The sequence below is a fragment of the Chiloscyllium punctatum genome, chromosome 2, assembly GCF_047496795.1.
Source record: "Chiloscyllium punctatum isolate Juve2018m chromosome 2, sChiPun1.3, whole genome shotgun sequence".
NCBI classification, from domain to species: domain Eukaryota; kingdom Metazoa; phylum Chordata; class Chondrichthyes; order Orectolobiformes; family Hemiscylliidae; genus Chiloscyllium; species Chiloscyllium punctatum.
In genome coordinates, this window is record NC_092740.1 from 87,522,478 (window position 1) to 87,543,002 (window position 20,525).

Sequence of the window (20,525 nt, forward strand, 5' to 3'; positions counted from 1 at the left end):
TATAATCTTGCATGTATAATGTGATATTTTCAATTCTGAAACCTAGGTCTTACAGCCTTGTAGTGTATTTTTCCAAAGTGCACAAGCTACATCTGGTCCCAGTTTCTTGGAGTTGGCAGTGAAATCACTAATGCTGAAAGTAAGAAGATATTTAGTTTTTCTACATAACTTTTCTGAGTTGCAAAATAATTTAAAAGTGCTTGCTGAACAACTTTACCTATTTTGTGTGTTATTTCTTAGGTATCTCCTGTTATTATTAACACCGTGATTACAATCACATCTGCCTTAAATCCCACTGTTGATAGTCCACATGAAAAGGACAGTGAAATACCACCTGACTTGTGGAATAAGAAGAATGTGAAAGACTTAAAACTCTGGTTTTTGGAGAAAACTAAAAATAATGAAAGTAAGAATGGCCCAACAGCACAATTAGAATCGACAGAAGAGAACCTAAAAATGACAGTGGACTTCATTTGCTTGACACTCGAAGCAGGTGTTGGACATAGAACTGTTCCAATGCTTCTGGCAAAGTCAACTTTTAAAGGGGATGTGAAAAACTGGAGCACATTCATTAATCTGCATTGCCACCTTAACTTAGAGGTATGAAGTTGATGGAAAATCCTTTTTTACATAAACATGTGTTAGGCCCATTCCTGGTAATGTTTCTATTATGTTTTCTGCAATGAAGCTTTGTGATGTGAAATTCTGATTAAATAAAGTAGTTGAAATTTGATAGTTCTAGTTTGTTTTAAAATGAGCAGACCTATTAGTACTCAGCATGAATTTAAGAAAGGAAATTAGTGCATGTGTTTTTAACAGTGTCATTTTTCAGATTAGATTTTATACCAGGCTCAGTAGTTGGATTTTTAAAAAGTATCTATGGTGCTAGCAGAAGTGAAACAGGGTGATGTGCTAGTATTTGGTAGAATTTGAATTTGGTTAATAAATCTAGAATTGAAAGCTAGTCTCAGCTATAGTGACTACACGCTACCATTGATCGGTGTGAAAACCCATGGGAAAGATGGGAAAGAAATCTGCTTAGCTGGTCTGGCATTTCTATGACTCCAGATCCACACCAATATGTTGACTCTTAACTGATTTCTGAAATGGTCCAGCAAGTCACTTGGGTTAAGAGTAATTAGGAATGGATAATTGCAGAATTATTATGGCACAGAAGGAAGCTTTTTGGCTCATGGTGTCTGTATGGTTCTTCAGTGAGCATTATTATATAGTACGATTCTCCTATATTTTTACCAATCTATTACATATTCTTTCTATTCAAATCATCATTTAATGCCCTTTTTTTCAAATGCCTCAGTTGACTCTGCTTCCCACTAAACTTCCAAGCAGTGTGTTCCAGACCTGAACCATTGATTTTCTTTTTCTTCTTGCATCATAATTGCAAATCACTATTTCCCACATTCTCAATCCCTTTGCAAACACAAACAGTTTCACCCTGCCTATCCATGCCTGTCATGATTTTGTAAATGTTTATCTATAATAAATTCCAATACCCAAATTCCATGAGAGACTAATGAAAACTTCAGTATGTGTAAAATGTGGATGCAGGTACTTGAATTGTCAAGAAGTTAAAGCATTTGATCAAATCTCCTGGCCTTCAATTTTTTCACTTTTTAAAAAGTCTGTTAATTTGAAAAGAGTGTTTGCATTTTTTGTTTGATGACATAAGCCTGAGGGCAATCATTATAAAATTTGCACTGAATGACTCATTTCACAAGCTCTTATTGTCACAGTGGCCATCAACCAGCATGGTTTCATTGACAGTTGCACAAGGTTATGAAATGTATTATGAAGGGCTATAAACTTCAAAAGTGATTAAACACCTGAATATACTTTTTTCTTCATTCCAGTGCAATAAAGGTATCATTGTCCATAATACAATCTCTCCTTGAACTGAGTCATTTAGTCACCTATTTCAGAAAGCATTCACGTGTCAGCGACATTACTGAGTCCTTAGTTGCTTGTGATCCAGACTGGGGAAGAACAGCAGATTTCTTTCCTGAAAAATACCTGTGAACCAAATGTATTTTTAACAACAATTGATGTCATGGACCACAGTCACTGAAACCAGCCTTGTATTTCAAACTCATGAATTCAATTTAAATTTCACCAACAGCTATGGCGGGATTTGAACTCCTGTCCCCAAAGCATTAGATTGTGCCTTTGTATTGCCAGTCTAGTGACATTACCATTACACCAATGTCTAATTTTTACAATCTCAAAGTTCAAATGACCACTCCCAAAGGTGTCTCCGGATTGATCTAACAAGGTTGCCGACTTCTCCAAATAACTCTGGCAACTTCACACTTTTCAGATGGTCTAAAGTCCATAAGTTGTGTTTTGAGCACTGATAAAGATTTCTTGAAAGCAGCTGCACTTCCACATGTGTGGCAGTCTCCATGAATCAAGAATGAGCAAATAGCAATCTTTCTCTTTTCAACTCCTGTGAAAATGATAGGTGCAGGAATTGAGGGCAGGACTTCAAGTTGGGGCTGTGGAACCATTTTTTGAGACAACCTCTGGCTTAGGCATTGCTTCAAATATTCAGGCCATGATCCCATTAAAATGTCACTGAAGTCATTGTAGATACTGTTGGCTCTGCTATGATGGGAATTGACTTTAATGTAATTGAAGAATGTAGACCATTATTTATAGAATGCAAACTTTCCTTATATGTATTAGATTAAATGGCATAACTTTTGTGTGATTTTCTTATAATGTGACATTGCACAAGAACTGAACTATTGTGTTATGTCAGAACCGACTGCATCTAGTTATAGACATAGTATACACAAACGTGTGAATTTACACTATACATGTAAACATGAAAAATTATGAGTAAAGTTTTCATTTTCCATCTCCAGCCTGTTCTTCCATCTTGATAGTAGCATGGCCTCAACTTTACTTTTTTGACTATCACCAATAGCCTTCAAGTCCCCTGTTAGTCAAGAATCTATTCAGCTCTGCAGAAAAATATGCAGTAACTCTACCTCCAGTACTCTCTAGGGAAGAGAGTTCCACAGACATTGAATCCTCTTGGTCATAGAGAAGGTGGTCTATACCTTGCTTATATTGTCTTCTGTGAGCAGACACAGATCGTGGTCCATACTGGTGTTAATGACATAGGCAGGAAGAGAAGTGAGGTCTTGCAAAGAGAATTTTGGGAGTTAGATGGAAAGTTGAAAACCAGGACCCCTAGGCTTGTAATCTCATGCTATGGAGGACAGAATTAGGAAGATAATACAGTTGAATGCTACAGAGTTGATGTTGGAGGGAGGGCTTTAGGATCATTGGGATCTCTTGCATGGCTGGAAGGACAGGTTGCATCTAACTTGAGGGGGGCCAATTTTTTTTTAATGGAGATTTGCTAGTGCCACTTAGCAGGGTTTAAATTAGTGTGCTGGGGGATGGGAACAGAGCAGTGGGTTAGCGAATGGACTGATTGAGGAGAAGGTAGAAATTAAGTCAAGGAAGTTTAAGAGCAGGGTTACATTAATGAACACTCTGGGACTGGCAGTCTGAAGTGCATTTATTTCAATTTGAGGAGTATCACAGTAAGGTAAATGAGTTTGGATTAATATGTGGAACTGTGATGTTGCAGCCATTCCTTAAAATGGGCTGAGAAAAGGGCAAGATTAGCAGTTCAGTGTTCCAGGGTTTAGATTTTTCAGGTGGATTGAGGGGGAATTAAAACGGATGGTGAGTTGTTAAAGATTGAGGAAAATGTCACAGCTGTACTAAGAGGGCATCTTGGATAGCTCATCTGGTGAGGCCATATGTGTAGAACTCAGGAAGTAAGAAGGTGCAATCATAATGATTGGGTTATACCATAGGTCTTCCAATAGCCAACAGGAGATGGGGGAACATGCATGTATGCTGATCATGGAGAGATATAAAAACAAGAGGTTTGTAGTAGTAGGTGGGCTTTTACTTCCCCTATGTTTACTGCGACTCCCTAAGTGCCAGGGGCTTAGTTGAGGCAGAATTTGTTAGGTGGGTCCAGGAAGAATTCTTGAAACAATTCTAGATACTTCATCGAGGAAAGTGGCCGTAGTTGTACTGGGGAATGGCTCTTATTCGGATTTCACTGGCAGAGCATTTTGGCAACAGTGATCATAATTCCATAAGTTTTGAAGTATTTATGGATAATTATTAGACTAGTCCTTGGGTAAAAATGTTAAATTGTGGCAAGGCTACTTACTAAAGCATTGGACAGGAACTGGAAAAGCTAGATTGGGGATGGCTGTTTGAGGGTTGACAGTTCAGAGACTTCAAGGGCAATTGTTCAGAGTTGATGACCAGCATGTTTCTATGGGAATGAAATGTGAGGATGGCAAGATGTGGGAATCCTGGATGGCAAGATGTTGGAAGTTCTGTTGAAAAGAAAAAGGAAGCATATGTAAAGTTCATGAAACTGAAATTGGACAAGGTTCTTGAGGAATATAAAGGAACCAGGGAAGAATGTAAACAAGTAATTAAAAGGGTTAAAGGGGTCATGAAATGTTATTCATTGTACTGGCCAAAGAGAGTCCAAAGGCATTTTAAGCATATATTAGGAGCAAGAAAGTAGCTAGGGAAAGGGTAGGTCCACTTGAGGACAAAGAAGATAATTTGTGTATGATGTCAGGGGATGTGGGTGATGTCCTTAATCAGTACTTGGCATTGGTATTCACCAAGGAGAAGAACATGGATGATGGTAAGATTGTGGATGGGTATATTGATATTCTAGGGCATGTTGATATTAAAAAAGGTTAGGGTGTTAGGTGTCTTGAAAAACATTAAGGCAGATAAGTCCCCAGGGCCTGATGGGATTTATTGCAGTATATGGAAAGGGAAAAGGGAGAAGATTGCTAGGGCCTTGGCAAGATCTTATAGCCTTTTTAACTATGGGTGAGGTCCCAGAAGACTGGAGAATAGCCAGTGTTGTTCCTTTGTTTAAGAATGACAACTGGGATAATCCAATAAATTATAACAGTGGTAGGGAAATTATTGGAGAAGATCTTTAGGGACAGGATTGGCTCACATTTGGAAAATAACAGACTTATTAGGTACAGTGAGCATGGCTTTTTGTGGAGAGGTCTTGTCTCACAAATTTAATTGAGTACTTTGAAGGACAATATGGATTTTACTAAAGTATTTGATAAAGTCCCTCATGGTAGGCTGGTCCTGAAGGTTAGGTCAGTTGGGAGCCATGGTGAGTTGGTAAATTGGATGGAAAATTGGCTTGGTCATAAAAGCCAAAAGGTAGTTGTAGAGGTGTCTTTTTCTGACCAGAGGTCTGTGACCAGTGGTGTTTTCCTGAGGATTGGTGCTGGGATCTCTGTTTGTAATATATTTATGATTGATTTGGGTGAAAATGCAGGTAGTCTGATTAGTAAGTTTACAGATAATGCAGAAATTGGAGGAGTTGTGGGTAGTGAGGAAGTTGTCAAAGAATCCAATAAGATATAGATCAGTTGGATGGAGAAATGGCAGATGGAGTTAAATCTGGCCAAGTGAGGTAATGCATTTTGGGAGATCAAATGCAAGAGGAAAATACACAGTAAGTAACAGGACTTTAGGTACGTTGATATGCAGCAAGATCTTAGGGTGTAAGCTGGAATCAATGTTGATCTTTTTCTTCCCACAGATGCTGCCAAATCTATTGTGTTGTACCAACAATTTGTTGTTTCAGATCTCCAGCATCCATCTTCTCTTTCCTTTACCAGGAAGTAACTTGGAGTTGAGTATATTAGCTATAAGGAACGGTTGGACTAGGATTGTTTTCAGTAGAGTGACCTGATAGAGATATATAAAATTTAGAGGCGGGGATAGGATGGATAGTCAGTCTTTTTTCAAGGGTAGAAATACTAGGGGGCATAGGTTTAAGGTGAGGGGGGGAAGGTTTAAAGGAGATGTGCAAGGCATTTTTTTTAAACAGAGGATGTTAGGTTCCTGGAATGTGCTACCAGTGGAGGTGGTAGAAGCAGATATAAAAGCAATGTTTAAGAGGCATTTGGGCAAATACATGAACAGACAGGTAATGAAAGGAATACAGACCATGAAAAGGCAGATGGGATTAGTTTAGCACAGCATTGTAATTGGCACAGACATGGTAGTTGAAGGCCCTTTTCTTTTGCTGTATTGTTCTATATACTATGTTATACCACTATGTTACTACTAATCCCCATGCTTGAAGGCTTTCAGTTCCTCAGTACCAAACTCAGTTTGCTTATCCACCCTGCAAATCCACTTATGTTCATACAGACCACAAAATCTCAAAGTTGTTGGAAATTACAATAGTTAGCTGCTTTATCTTCTACCTTTTCATTCCCTTATTTGCCGTGCATACTGTCACATGCTTCTGTCACTGGCTGTTGACAGAAATGGAAGATTCTATCTTAAGAAGTATGATTGCCTCCAAGTGTCCAGGTAACTATTAGTGATCTGATGCAGTGTGTGAACTCAGTCAGCAGCTCAATGACCTGAAGCTGTTGTATTAGATTGGCATTCTCATGCTGCTTTATTCTATAATCATAATGCATTACCTGTAGTGCCATTATGTTAAATTACTTATTTTTCGAAAATATTTTATGATTAATAAATCCTACAACTTTGAAGAAGTTTTACTTCTGTTTGTAAAAACTTACTGACACTCTTGAGTTCAACACCATCCAGGAGAAAGCAGGCACTTAATTGGCCTTAAATATTCATACCCTCCATAATTAGTACATCAAGTGAACAGTATATACCATTCACAAGATGAACTGGCAACGTGCCTTCTAGGCAGCTTCAGTAGTGCATTCCAAATCAGTGACATCTGAGCCACAAGACAAAGGCTGGAGATGCATGGTAACATCACGGCCTGCAATTCCTATATCTTGTCTTGGAAGTATATCCACTATATTCTGTGTCACTGGTTCAAACATTGCTGGAACTCCCATTCTCAAAGCACACTGGGTGTACTTGCCCCAAATGGACCACAGTGGTTCAAGAAGGGGCTTGCTGCAATATTCTAAAGGGCACTTAAGGATAGAGAATAAATTGTGACCTTATTAGTAATGCCTACATCCTTTGAAAAGAATAATTCAGAAACGTTTGAGGAATCTGGAAGAGAAGAAAGAGGCAAAATATTAACTGCTCACCATTTTCTTTCTCCATTAGGTGCATTACTATAATGAAATGCTTGCTGTGTGGGAACCGCTACTAGAACCATTAGAAATTGAAAACAGTGATGAATTTAGGCCTTGGGAACTTGGGATTAAGGTTTGTGCATTGACCATCTTTTTAAATAAATGCTTTGATCTAGATATTAGAACTATAACTCAAAAATGCTACCATATAGTATACTACGAATAGAAGCTTCTTCCAGCTGCTTCTAGGTTCACTTTGATGAGATTTGCTAATGATGTGATGTTTTGTGTACTGCTTTGCACTGAAAATGTTGATAATTTATGCTCAAATTATATCAAGGTTCATGGCAAGATGCAATGTTGATCAGTTTTCATACTTTGGCAGCCTTCTCTCAATGAAGACAGATATCAACGATAAAATGCATCATCTCCAGTGTCATTGCAGTCAATGGAAATAGACTGATGACAAAGACCTCATTTCCATTGTTAAGCATATGGTTTACTGGGCAACAGTTGTTATCTGCCTTCCTGTATGCATCGGAGATATGGACAGTGTACAGCAGCTGTCCTGGATCGTTATATGATCAGAGTTGCCTCAGCAAAATCCTGAAATTCCAGTGGATGCTTTGATATCAATGACCTCCTTCAGGCCAACATCCTGAGCATTGAGGCACTGATTACAACCAATTGCATTGGGCAGACCACATCATCTGCATATTTGATACAAGTCTTTTAAACAAGCTGTCTATTTTGAGCTTTGTTGTATGGATTTGTGCAAAATGGGAACAGAAGTAGATCTGATGACCAGTTCTGAGGAAGAGTCAGTGGACTCAGAACATTAAATGTCTTTCCTTTCCATAGATGCTACCAGACCTGCTGAGCTTCTCCAGCAATTTCAGTTTTTGTTTCAGACCTCCAGCGTCCACAGATCTTTGTTTTATTATAGTGGACATAGATAATTTGGAACCTTGAGCTTGCTCTGACATCCAGTAAAATTATGGCTGATCGGTTTGTTTTACATTCTATTTTCCCATCTATACCTGATAACCTTTGATTATCTTGCCTTCCCTTAAAGTAGGCTAATCTATCTTTGCTTTTAAAACAAAAATAAATCAATGACCCCACATTCCCCAGCTTCAGAGATAGACAGTTCTGAAGTCACAGATACCTCTGGGGGAAAAGAAAAATTATCTTCATCTGGAAAGGATAGCATCTAAGTTTTAAACTGTGCCCTAGTTCTGAACTTAACCACACGAGGAAACATCCTTTCCATCTTAAAACCATACTTCAATCAAGTCACCCCTCATTCTTAACTTCAATAACTAAACTCCAATGAAAATGAGCCAAATCTGTGCAACCTTGTAAGTCAATCTACTGATTCCATCTAGAAATCCATGTCTGAACCTCCTCTGACACATTTACATTATGACCAAAACTACACGCAGTATCTGCGATGTGGTTTCACCAATGCCCCATATAACTGAGGTATAACTCCTTATCTCCTCTTTACAACATACTTTCCAACTCATCCTTGTATCATCTGTGAATTTAACCATTGTGTGTTTGCTCTCTTCATCCATTGTCATTGATGTAAATTGTAGAATGTTTGTGCTGTAGCACAGACACTGTGAAACTCTACTTGCCATATCCTGCCAATTAAACAAAGGCCCATACTGTTTTCTGTTAACCAGTCAATCACTGCTGGTGTATTATTGCCTGAATCATCAGCTTTTATTTCCACAACAAATTCTGATGTGGCACCTTGTCAAATGACTGAGAAATCCAAGTCTAATATATGTATAGGCTCTCCTTTGTCCACAGTCATTGGTTCAAAGAAGTCTAGTATGTTGGTTAAATGTGATTTTCCTTTTACCAAACAATTCTGACTCTTCCCTGACATCAAGCTAAATGGCCCACAAGTTCTTGCTTTCTGCCTCCCTCCCTTCTTGAGTGAAGAAGTTATATTTGCTGCTTTTTGGTCTGATGGAATCTTTCCTGAATTTAGGGAATTTTGGAAATTAATACCAATGCATGTACTACCTCTTAAGCAACATTAGGATAAACTCCACCTGGAACTGAAGAGTTGTCAATTCATATCTCCATAAGTTTGCTTTATGCTACTTCCCTATTAAGTGTAATCTTAAGTTCCTGTCTCTTTTCTACCTTCTGATTTACAGCTATTATTAGACTTTTTTTGTATCCTCACTAATAAGGACTTAGCAAAATATTTGTTAATTTCTTCAATCATTTCCTTTATTGTTTAATATTGACTCCTTATTCTGACTCACTGGAGATCCAACACTACATTTTGGTTTCTTCCTTAAGTACCAATAAGAACTCTTGCTATCTATATTTACATTTCTAGCTAGCTTCCTGCTATACTCTAATTTCTTTCACCAAAGAAACCTTTCGTCATTCTCTGCAATAGTTTATATTCTGACCAATCATCTGACCTGCCATTCATGTTTATTTAGTTATATGCTTTCAGTTAGGAAAAGTATCAACATTTTGTTAATTAACTACAGATGGCAGGTCCTCCCTTTGAGAATTTTTCTTTTATGTTTGGAAAATGCTTATTGGCAGACATTGGGAATGTTTCAGAATATTCACCAAATCTCTCTCAATCTGTCCCCTATCCAGTATGCCAGTTCACTTCACTAACTCAGCTTTATATACCCACATAGTTGTCTTAATTAAGTTGAAAATAATACTCTTTGCCAAGTCTTCACACTTTGAAGCTGCATGTAAAATATTGTGGTAGCTACTACCTCAAGGTACCTTTACTCTGAGCTAATTAATTAAGTCTGTCACTTTACACAATACCAAGTCCTGTAACCTGTTCTCCAGTTGGTCCAAGCATTCTACTTCCAAAAGTATTTTTTGGTCTCTTCATCCGACTACAACTGTCAATCTGATTTTTCTAAATTATGTAGATTAGGCTGGGAGCAGTGTACAAGTCAGCAGCACTGTTAAACAGATTGGGAGAACTATGCAGTGAGTCAGCAACACTGTGAAGCATGGAGACAGTGAGGTATGCAGATGCTGGAGATCAGAGTTGAGAGTTTGTTGCTGGAAAAGACCCGAAACGTCAATTTTCCCTCTCCTTGGATGCTGCCCTGACCTGCTGTGCTTTTCCAACAACATACACTCAACACTGTGAAGCAAACTGAGCCAAAAGAGGAGGAGCCTGTGCTTCCAAAACAGCAAGAGGAAGAGTAGGACAGTAGCTTCAAGAGCAGCAGAAAGAAGAACCAATCTATGTGAGAAGGAAGTAACTGTAGGAAAGAAAAACTGGCAGCAGACTCCCTTCAACTTGTTACTTTCTGTAAGACCCAATGTGTGACATCACAGGAAACCAGGTAGGAGATTGGTGGGAATTTTTTCAGTCTTTTAATTACCCAATTGGTTTAAATCAGGAGACTTAGGAGAGCTGATGAGTACAGATAAGAAATTCACCTTTGAAATATTTAACATCTAAATTAATTAATTGAATGGAATACAGTTAGCTGGGCAGGCAAAGTGCTGTAGCTATAGTAGGTGCATTTTGTTTTGCATGAGTACAATCTATCATGACCACATCCAGCATTGGCTGCTCAAGACATTTTGGCTCAGAGTGGGTAAGCTGGAGTTTGAGCTGTAGATGGTGTCAAACATCAAAGGGCGGAGGAGGACAGGTACCTGAACAATGACTCTCTCCTGAAACATGCACTTAGAAATATTATATCAAATTTAGTTTGCGGTTCAGTTTGTGTGCAAGTAAAGCAGATCCAGAATTTAGTTCTAGAGGAGACTCAGTGCCCTTTTCCAAAAGGTATGAGTTTGTTGTTCCCAGTGTGGATGCGAACTGTGGTCCAAAGTGCAATTTAAATGGAGTGAGGAAAAAGAAATGTAGGAGGAAATGGATAGGGAAATAGATATTGTTTTCTGCAGAAAAGACAGAGTCCAGAAGGATGTGTTGCCTACCTGGTGCCATGATTTAGCACATCTCTTTTGGGCTGGAGAAGAACCTAGAGTGGGAGGGGAAAGATCCAGTTGTTGTGATCCACACATGATGTAGGTAGGATTCTGCTGAGGGATTCGAAGCAACTTGGGGAAAAACTGCAAAGCAGAACAATAAGGGTGGTAATCTCCAGATTTCTATCTGAGCCATGTGTAAATTGGTGTAGCATAAATAAAGTTAGAAAGGTAAGTGCGTGGCTCAAATGTTAGTGTGAGAGAAATGGCTTCCAATTCTTGGAGCACCAGTACTGGAGAAAGGGAGCAATTTGATTGAGATGGACTTCATCTGAGCCATGCTGGGATGAGTGTGCTGGTGAATTACAAATTATTGGTTCAATTGAAGGGAAGTTTTTAAAAAAAATAAAAAGAAACAAGTGTGGCATTACCATGTAGTGAAGAGGCAAATGATGATCAAATTGAAACAAAAAGGGGTAGAAAATGTGTGCACAATTGCAGCAGAAATAGGACCCAGAGAGAGAGAGAGCAGCAATATCAAAGCTGCATGTTTGTTATCTGAAATCACATCACTTTAGTTGAGTTGGCAGCACAAGTAGAATTTACGGAAGTTGATTTGATATTTTTTTACAAGGACATGCCTACAGGCTGACCTAAACTTGCAACTCTATTCAAGTGTACTCAGTGTTCCAGAAGAATAGGCAAAAAGACAAGGAGATGGAGTAGCCTTGCTAATGAAGAAGGGTATCAGCAGTGATATAAGTGCAATAGGAAAGGCAATGGCTAGTGGTATTATCATTGGACCGTTAATCCAGAGACCCAGATAGTGTTTTAGGGAACCAGGTTTGAATCCCACCACAGCAGATAGTGGAATTTGAATTCAGTAAAAATTTGGAATTGAGAGTCTAATGGTAACCATGAATCCATTATTGATTGTCAGAAAAATCCATCTGCTTAACGAATACCCTTTTAAGGAAGGAAACCGCTATCCTTACCTGGCCTGGTCTATATGTGCCTCCAGATCCACAGCAATGTGGTTGACTCTTAAATGCTCTCTGGGTAATTAGGGATGGGCAATAAATGCTGGCCTAATCAACAACGCCCACATCCCGTGAATGAATTAAAAAAACATTATGATGTGGAATCCATTTGGGTTGAAATAAGGAATAGCATGGGAAATAAGCCATGGAAGGGACTTCTAGATGTTACTGAAGAGTTGCCTCACTGTTGAGCAAAGTATATATTGGCTGATAATGGAGATATGTAAGAAGGGCTTTACAATTATCATTGATGATTTTAAGCTGCATATTGACTTGATAAGGGTGACATGGAAGATGAATTTCTAATGTATGTCAGGGATTGTAACTTTGAGTAATTTCATAATGCTCAGTGTTGACAATACCAGCCAAGAGTCACTCTGTGGGAAGGATGAAGCATCTGTGATTAACAGACGCAGTCAAGTATCCAATCAAAAACTGTGGCATATAAGGTGGCAAAAAGTGCGACACCACAGGGTATTTTTAAAGGAATGACTGAAAAGCTAATAAAAAGGAAGAAAATGTATTATAAAACTAAATTGGCAAGAAATATAAAAATAAACAACAACAGCTTCTATAAATATGTAACAGTAGAGTAACTAAAATAGATGCCCGAGCCCTTCATCAGGAATGCTCCTCGGATGCTGCCTGACCTGCTGTGTGTTTGCCAGCAACACACACTCAATTCTGATCTTCAGCATCTGCAGACCTCAGTGTCTCCTAGCTAAAGTAGATGTTGAAACCTTTAGAGGTACAACTGAGGAGTTACAAATGGGGAACAGGGAAGTGGCAGATAATTTAACCCAATGTTTTGCTTTGACCTTCACAGTGGACGATTCTACAACATCCAAAAGACAGTAGATAAGCAAGGTGCTAATGGAATAAAGGATCTTAAATGTGAAATGACACTCTTTAGAAGGAAAAACAAAATGATTGCACTCTGAGTGACAGGACACTAGAAAGCTCAGAAGAACACTGGGATCTTTAGGTACTTGTCCCTCGATCCCTGAAGGTGACAGGAGAGTTTTATAGAACACTTGAGAAGAATAAGGAATGCTTTCCTTTATCAGAGTCAAAAGGTGTTGTGCTGGAAAAGCACAGCTGGTCAGGCAGCATCTGAGGAGCAGGCAGGTCAATGTTTCGAGCATAAGCTGTTCCAGCACAACAGTCTTCAATTCTGATCTCCAGCATCTGTAGTCCTCACTTTCTCCAAGCTTCACTTTATCAGTCAAGACATAGATTATAGGAGCATGCAAGTTATTTTAAGGCCTGTAATGTCGTAGCCTGTAAAAAGCATTCAAGGCTATGGGCTAGTGCCGAAGTGAGACTAGTGTAGGCTTTGAAGTAGATTTTGAATCACTATCATGAGGGACAAAGTATTTGACAAATTAGCATGACTGAAGGCAATCATCAGGACCTGATGGCCTGCATCAAAGTGTTTTAAAGGAAGTGTCTGTAGAGATAGTGGAGACATTGCTCATCATATTCCAGAATTCACTGGATTCTGAGAGGTTTCCCTCAGATTGGAAAACTGCTAATATGATGTCCTTTTTCAAGAAGGGAGGGAGACAGAAAGAAGGAAACCATAGGCCAGTTAGCCTCACATCTGTCATTGAAAAAATGTTAGAGCAAATTTTTAAAGGAAGAACATTTGTATATTTGGATTTTCAGAAGGCGTTTATGAAGGTGCCACACAATTGCACAAGATAGTAAATCACAATTAGCGAGTTTTGAGAAGATTTATAGCTCAGGTTGAGGTTCTGAATGCAAGTTTGCTTGCTGAGCTGGAAAGTTCATTTCCACATGTTTCCTCACTATACTAGGTAACATCTTCAGTGGGCGTCCAGGCATAGCACTGCTGATAATTCCTGCTTTCTATTTATATGTTTTGGTTTCTTTGGGTTGGTGATATCATTTCCTGCGGTGATGTCATTTCCTGTTCTTTTTCTCAGGGGTGGTAGATGGGGTCTAACTCGATGTGTTTGTTGATAGAGTTCCAGTTGGAATGCCATGCTTCTAGGAATTCTCCCAAACATACAAATAGAAAGTAGGAATGATCAGCAGTGCTTCACCCAGAGGCCCACTGAAGATGTTACCTAGTAAATCACAGTATTATGAGTAATGTATTAGCATGGATTGAAGATTGATTAACATAAGTGACAGAGTCAAGATTAATGGATCCTTTTTCAGATTGGAAAGACGTAATCTGTGGAGTTCCACAAGGATTAGTCATGGGTCCTCAATCATTTGGTATCTATGTTAATGATTTAGAAGAGGGAGCAGAGTATACTATATTTAAATTTGCTGACTATCCAGAAATCGATGTGAGGTTTTGTGATGAGGATATAGGAATCCGGATAGAATGAGTGGGTAAAAACCTGGCAAGTGGGAGTTTTATATCTGAAAGTACGAGGTCATGAACTTCTTGCTAGGAAGAATCAAAAGGCGAAAGACTTCAAAAAGATGTAGCGCAAAGGAGTATTGCAGTACATGGAACACAAACTTAGCATGAGGGTGCCTCAAGTAAATAAGGCAGCAAATTAATTTTGACCTTTATTGTTAGGATGATGGAGATTAAAAACAGGATGACTTGTTCCACTGTATAGGATGTTGGTGAGGCCACACCTGGAGTACTGGATTCAGTTTTGTTTTCCATATATAAAAAGTGATGCACTGGCATTGGAGATTGTTAAAAAGAGATATATTGATTGATTGTATGGAGGAAGTGTTTGACTTATCAAGAATGACTAAACAGGTTAGGCCTTTTTTTGTTAGGCTTTTGTTTATTAGAGTTCAGAAGAATGAGAGGTGATCTTATTGAAATACAAGCAATTCTGAAGGGTTTGTCAGTGCAAATGTTGAGAAGCTATTTCCACAAATGGGGAAATCTCAAACTAAGAGGCATAGTTATTAAGTAAGGAAACACTCCTTTAAAACTGAGAAGTGATGGGGATTTTTTTGTCTCAGAGGGTAATGAATGCCTGAAAATCTCTAGTCCATAATGTAGCAGAGGCTGAATTACTGGAAGTATTTAAAGAGGAGGTAGATAGATTTTTGGAACTTTAGAAATTTGAGGACTACATTGGCCAGACATGAAAGAGGAGGTGAAGCCTGGGTTAGATCCGCTATGATGTTGAGTATTGGGGGCAAGTTGAGGGGTCAATTTGCCTGTTCCTACCTATTTCTTAAGTTCTTTTATTCTTAATGTCAGCCATGATTACAACTGTCCCTTTCATCATCACCACTCAATAGTTCTTGTATTATTTGTCCTGCATTATGGTTACTGTTAGGGGCCTGTAGATCATTCACAATTGTGACTTCTTTCCTGTGACTTCACAATTGTGACTTCTTCTCCACCCAAACTGACTCAATCATGGTTAAAGAGATCATAATGTAATCTCTAACTATTGCAGAAATACTATCCTTAATTAATAACACTCCATCTTTACCCAGCTTTCTCGTCGTCTTCAGTATCATGTTCCCCTCAGTATTCATGACCCAATCCTTGTTATCCAGTAGTCATGTTTCTGAAATGGCTATCAGATCAGATTTATGTACTGTGTATAATCAATTCATTTACTTTGTTATGAACATATTGTGCATTCAGATGCAGAGCCTTTAGATTTGCCTTTATCCAGATTGTAACACCTAGTTTTGGTTTTGGTACAGTCTTTTTTAAAATCCTACTTACCTAATTATGCATTTCGTAAGAACATTGGTCCCACATGGCTTAGGCATATATCATCCCAATCGTATAGGCTCCAATTTCCCCAGGACTGATGCCAGTATCCCATGCAAAGGAAGCTACTTCTCCACACCAGTCTAAGAGACCGCATCATCTCAGTAATTTATTTACCCTGTGCCATATAGTGTAGGTAAGAATCCAGAGATTGTAACTCAGTGCTTCATACTCTATATGCTTTCCCAATTCCGCCTATATCATTGATGCCTATATAAACTGTGGCATCTGTTTCCTCCCCATCCCCCCTCAAGTTCCCCTCTAGCTCTCAGCAGATTTCCCGAACTCTGGCATGCAACACGACTGGCTACGCTATTGCTCTTTCCTGCAGAGACCCATGCCAATCCCCCTCACTATACTACCCCTACTGTCACCATATTCCTTGTTGTTACTGTACTTGAATGGCTTCCTGTACCATGGTAAGTTTGCTAATCCACCCTGTGCTACTGCTGTGCCACTCAGTCAAGCTGAGGAAATATCAGACCTGTTGGAGCCAAAGCTCCTCAAATTCTAAACACTTGCTGCACATGTGTTTGCCCGGGGCTATTATGCTGACCAGGAGCTTTCCATATGTTGTAACTTTGACATATTATCTGACCTGCCATCAGTTTTGAATTTTAATTAATTGCTTGATTATATTATTCACTTATGTACTGTCATCTATTATTAACTTCATCACCAATTTGTATGCTATTCTAAAAATTTAGAATATAATAGATGTAAACTACGAAGAGAGTGACCAAAAACAACTATCCTTTTCCCCTGTTACAGAGCAAGAACCAATTCGCCTGGGGCGAGAAGGGTAGAAAAGCAAATCAGAACAAGCACCATCTTTCCACTAAACTCTCCCACTTGCCAGACTTGCACATTTGCACTCAGTTTCCTGAACAACACTCGTCATGGCAGGTGACTGTCAGGGTTGGAGGAGGCATTTCAAGGGCATCCTCAAAGCCTCCTTGAACAGTAATATTCTTATCGACTAGAAACTAAACTTTCATACAAAACTTGTTTGCATTTTAAGTACTTTTCTCTTCCAACTCTCTGCTCTATTCCTCTACTTATTTAACTTCTAAAGGGGAGTTGATGGCCTAGTGATATTATTACTGGACTGTCAATCCAGAGACCCAGTAATTTTTTGCGGATGTGGGTCCAAATCCTGCCATGACAGATGGTGGAATTTGAATTCAATAAAAATCTGGAATTAAGAGTCTAATGATGCCATGCAAATACTGTCACTAGTTGGAAAACCTATCTGGTTCACATATGACCTGTAGGGAAGAAAACTGCCATCTTTATCTGTTCTGGCCTGTATGTGACTCCAGACCCACAGCAATGTTGTTGGCACTTAACTGTGTAATTAGGGATGGACAATAGATGCTGGCTGATTCAGTGATGCCCTCATCCTGTGAATGAATGCAACAAACTAGTCCATTTCTTTATAGTGAATTTATATTTTCCTAACTGTTTGCATTCCTTTCCAGCTTTAAATATTCAGAAGACATAGATCTGTTGGTCTGTTTCTGTCTAAGTCACTAATATAGTTTATAAATTGCTGAGACCCCAAAAGATGATGTGCCACTCTGTCAGCAACAAACTGCCAACTTCCAAAAAAATTTCACTATTTAGTTTAAAGGTCTGGTTATATGGATTACCAAAGTCTTTTGCTGATGTGCTCGTTTTTAAACCTCGAAACGGTCTGCAACTTGGTAGGTATATTCTGGCCAAGAGTTCTCTCCTCGCTTTCGCTCTGCCGCTCACCTACCCCTGCGCTCACCCTCACCTCACCCCTCCCCTGCCTACCTTCTCTCATTATGCCATGTACTGCAGTAGTCCATTAATGGTCTTATCATAGCTATATCTAATGGTTGTCAGCAGCTTGTTTGTTCAAACATTGCATGGAGTTCAGACTAGGACTTGACATTGTGGTAGTTCAGTGACAAGTCTTTTCCTTCCATTTGATCTCCTTTTCTTGTGATGGACTGTAAATCATCTGGGAGTTGTAAAGGAGATTTTTGCCTTTCATGGATCACAAACCACTATAAATGCCGGAGGAAAGATCACAGAAGCACTTCACAGGAGGCTCCCAAGCACTGAGGATGTCACCTAGACAGAGGACGAAATGTCTGCAACACAAATTCCCAGCTCGGCGAACAGAACCACAATAACTACCAGGATGTTGATTGAGGAGGATTCAGTGGTGATGATACTATTGAATGTCAAGGGGCATGGTCACTGCCTAGCACTTGTGTGCTGCAGTTATTACATGCCATTTTTCAGCCTAAAACAGGATATTATCCATGCCTTGCTGAGTGTGGACACAGACCGCCTCAGTAATTTGAAGAGTTGTGAATGGTGAAGTCATCTGCGAACGTCCTCATTTCTAACCTTACAATAGAGTGAGAGTCATTGAAGCAGCTGAAGATTCTTGGATTACAAGCACTACTCTGAGGAACATCTGCAGAGCTTTCCCAGAGCTGGGATGACTAATGTTCTTCGGGGAAGGAAATTGTCATCCTCATCTGGTCTGGCTTACATATGACTCCAGAGCCACAGCAATATGGGTGACTCAAACTGTCCTTTGAAATGGCTGAGCAACCCATTCTGCTGTAGCAGTCATTAAAGGTCTCAACAAAGATTTTAAATCAGATGCACCAATTGGCATCGACCCAAGCACCGAAGATGACAATGACAACAACAACCCTGGTGACCCTGCAAAATTTTCCTTACTAAGATTTGAGGGCTACTGCCAAAATTGGGAGAACTATTTCTCAGACTAATCAAGCAACAGGTGTACAGTCTGGAGGGAGTTGCCCTGGAGTCTTCAACATGGACTCTAGATCCCATGAAGTCTCAAGGGCAAGAAGTTAAACATGATTTATTGTATACCGTCCTCCATTAGCTAATCAGTACTCCTCCATTTTGAGCAACACTTAGAGGAGGCACTAAGGATGGCAAAGGTGCAAAATTTACTGTGGATGGGAGATTTCACTACTGTTTGAGTTGCTCAAGTCCTAAAGAACATAGCTGCTAGACCGATTCTATGGCAGGTGGTACGGGAACCGATAAGAGGATAAAACATACTTGAACTTATCCTTGTGAATCTACTTGCTGCAAATGCATCTGTCCATGACTCTATTGGTAAGAGTAACCACTGCACATTGTCAATACCTTCCATTGTGTTGTGTGGCACTATCACCGTGCTAAATGAACAGATGTTGAACAGATCTAACAACGCAAGTCTGGGATTCCATGAGGTACTGTTGACCATCAACAGCAGCAGAAATATACTCCAAAACAATCTGCAACTTTATGTCCCAGCCTATCCCTTTCATACTTATCTGGTGAAGCTATCAAACAGTGCTATTTGCATGCCACGCAGCAGGTGATAGACTGAGTTAAGCAATCCCACAACCAAAGGAAGAATCTAAGCTCTGCAGTCCTGCCTGATTCACTCATCAATGTAAGTAGATAATCAAATAACTGACTGGAGGGGGTGGCTTCACGAATGTCCCCATTCTCAATGATGGAAGAGCCCAGTACGTTAGTACAAAAAAAAAGTGTCCAGTTACCAATCTCGACAACAGTTATTGACTTAGAACAAAGACGACAAGAGTCAAGTCTGTACCAACTAACCACCAACTTTATTAGTTTAATTAAAACAGACATACAATTTACATAGTTTGGTGAAGAAAAGGTTAAGAGCAGGCATGCAATTCATACAAGGCTATAAACTAAGTGCACGTCCATTGGTTTCCATGCCATTCCCTCCTGAATACTTAACAAAAATAAAGGCTAATACCCAAGAACAGAAGCTCACACTGGCCAGGAAATTTCTTCCAGGTCTCGGGGCTATTTCCATGCTCCCAGGCATGGGGTCCACAACTTAGCAAAGGTTGTTGTCCAGCATTTTCGCTGCTGGCACATCAAAATCCTTAATTTTTTTATCTTTTTCATATTTTTCCCAAACTGTGGTGTCTTGTTGTTGTTAGTTCTTAGCTCATCTGATGAGCCGGTGCCTTTCCAATATAGGCTCACTCCAAGGACACCGTTAGGATTAACTCATTACTCTTCCACCAAATAAGTATTTGCAACATATATCACCCCTCAAAGTTGATCTGGTTTGAGCCAGCCCAAGCTAGTGGCTGCGGCTCAGATAACTTCAGTTCACAAGCTTGCTGTTTATAGATATGAGCAATCCCTGGCCAATGTAAGGTTGAAGCATTAGCAACAGTCTTGAGCCAGAAGTACTGAATGGATGATCCATCTGAGTCTGCTGTGGTTGTCCCCAGTATCACAGATGCCAGTCTCAGCAAATTCGATTCACTCGATGTTATATCAAGAAACAGTTGGAGGAACTGGATACAGCAGAGGCTACTGGCCCTGACAAAATTTTGGCGATATTACTGAAGATTTGTGATCTAGATTTTGCGAAGTTGTTCCAGTATAGTAGCACATTGTCCAGGTATATCCTGTTCACAAAAAACAAGAGAAATCGAACACCGCCAATTACTATATATTCAGTCAACTCTCAATCATCAGTAAAATGATGGAAGGTATAATCAACAATACTATCAAGCAACACCTACTCAGCGATACCCAGTTTGGGTTCCACCAGGGCCACTCAGCTCCTGACCTTATTACAGCCTTGGTTCAAACATGGAC

General features: G+C 39.4%; 1 protein-coding gene across 2 annotated transcripts in view; it reads left to right on the forward strand.

Moving 5' to 3' along the window:
• The window catches only part of vps13a (vacuolar protein sorting 13 homolog A), a 419,442-nt gene that overhangs the window by 225,957 nt on the left and 172,960 nt on the right, over positions 1 to 20,525 (forward strand). For both annotated transcript variants that reach the window (XM_072585252.1, XM_072585262.1), the window contains exons 40-42: positions 47 to 139; positions 241 to 600; positions 7,165 to 7,266. In XM_072585252.1, coding sequence (XP_072441353.1) covers positions 47 to 139; positions 241 to 600; positions 7,165 to 7,266 — 555 coding nt within the window. The remainder of the gene's footprint in view (positions 1 to 46; positions 140 to 240; positions 601 to 7,164; positions 7,267 to 20,525) is intronic.